Source organism: Ammodytes marinus (genome assembly GCF_949987685.1).
Source record: "Ammodytes marinus genome assembly, contig: scaffold_107, whole genome shotgun sequence".
Taxonomy (NCBI): domain Eukaryota; kingdom Metazoa; phylum Chordata; class Actinopteri; order Uranoscopiformes; family Ammodytidae; genus Ammodytes; species Ammodytes marinus.
In genome coordinates, this window is record NW_027648048.1 from 3056 (window position 1) to 5000 (window position 1945).

The following is a 1945-nucleotide window of genomic DNA, read 5'->3' on the forward strand; positions in this document are numbered from 1 at the left end:
GGCACTGCTGCTATCCACAGATAGGATATAAAATGGATGAACTAGACTAGAATGTTTTTTTTGTACCAGGCCTTAAATAGGTTTAACAATGCTGTGAAAACGTCATATTTAACTAGCCTGGTCCTGCCAGACCATAGCCTGGTCCTACCAGACCATAGCCTGGTCCTACCAGACCATAGCCTGGTCCTACCAGACCATAGCCTGGTCCTACCAGACCATCGTACTTCATTTCATTTGTACAGAAGGTCTGGAATCGCTCAATTGACAAACGTTAACTCACTGTAAGTAGGAAGGCGGGCGGTGCCAGGCTGCTATTTAACATGGGGGTCAATGAGACATGGCTAAATTTACCTTGAGACTGTGCAGCCGAGGCTCATGGGTAATGTAGTTCTGACATGAAACATTTGGACCAAAATCACACAAATAAAAACTACAAACGGGTTTCCTTCACGTGGGTCAGGACAGTTTAAAGATCGAAGAGACAAAATGTTTTATGGAAAGATTTCAAAATAAAACGTCAAAGTCCTGATGAGGTAAAGATGACCTCATGGTTAACCCCTAACCCTGTGACCTCATGGTTGACCCCTAACCCTGTGACCTCATGGTTGACCCCTAACCCTGTGACCTCATCACGTTTGAAATGAGTTGAAGATAAAAGATCATGATCGTGAAATAAAGACGGTGACTGTGCAAGATATGCTAACACTAGCTAACACTGGCTAACACTAGCTGGTGGCATGCCGTAAGTCTGGAACATATGACCGTGGGCCTAATGCGCCTAATGCGCCTAACAACACTAACCCTGCGCCTCCTTTTAGACTAATCGGACAAACGGCTAACCCTAAACCCTTCGGACCAATGTGTTCCGTTTTCGTAAAAAAGAACATCGGCACAGCGGCACGTCGGTCTAATGGGAAATATTTGGGACCATTGAGACGTCGGCATGATGAGGCGTCGGAATTACATGAGCTAACAGTAGCTAAGATTAGCTAACAGTAGCTAACAGTAGCTAACAGTAGCTAAGATTAGCTAAGATTAGCTAAGATTAGCTAACAGTAGATAAGATTATCTCATTGCGTTTGAAATGTTTGATTTTCTGTCTCATCATTAAAACATATTCTCAGGTTAAAACAGGAACACAGTGAGGCACTAAGGCCAAACGGGGTACTAACGTCCTCCCTACTAACATACAAAGTGAGCACTAAAACAAAGGAGAGGGGCTGCAGAGGACACTAAACATTTTGGCTGGATGTAGTAGGACGTCCGGGGTATTTTTAAGCATGCTAAATCTGACCACAAGAAATCGGGACATCCTAAATCTGTTTCTGGCATACTAAATAGTAGATAGTAGGAAAAAGTATGTGATTGAATGCTCACTAAACCCTAAACCTCAAGCCATTAGCCTGGTCCGGACTTAGCCATCCATCCTCTATCTCCATTTCCTTCACCTTGTTCCGTTCCCCTCCCCTCCCCTTCCCTTCCCTCTCCTCCCCTCTCCTCCCCTCTCCTCCCCTCCCTTCCCCTCCCCTTCCCTTCCCTCTCCTCCCCTCCCCTCTTATCCAAATATCTATTTATGCCGAAGCTTTTAACTCTGATTGACAGATAGCTGTGACACTGCTAACAGAAAGAAGTTCGTAAACGTTTCAAGTGGAAAGAAGTGACTGAATGCTTAACTAAACCCCTAACCCTCCAGCCATTAGCCTGGCCCGGCCGTAGCCCTCCAGCCATTAGCCCGGTGCGGTCCTCAGAACTCGACCTTGCATGCGGGGAAGCTCTCCTCCTGCATGGCCACCGTGCTGTTGGAGCCCAACACGGTCACGCCCAGAGAACGCTGCAGCTGCTGCGTGTCCTGGTACCACTCGTGCATCGCCAGCGAATCAAAGGTCGGGATCAACGTCACCTGATCGAGACGGACCAATGAGAAGAGAGGAGAGAGAAATATAAG

The 1945-nt window shown here is 46.7% G+C and overlaps 1 protein-coding gene across 1 annotated transcript in view; it reads right to left on the reverse strand.

The window, feature by feature from the left end:
• Window positions 1–1618: 1618 nt before the first annotated feature.
• Window positions 1619–1945, reverse strand: part of LOC307271136 (microtubule-associated protein 1S-like) — a 4862-nt gene continuing 4535 nt past the window's right edge. Inside the window, exon 4 of the mRNA XM_080055006.1 lies at window positions 1619–1900. Within this exon, the coding sequence (XP_079911132.1) occupies window positions 1745–1900 (156 nt within the window). The 3' untranslated portion in view covers window positions 1619–1744. The remainder of the gene's footprint in view (window positions 1901–1945) is intronic.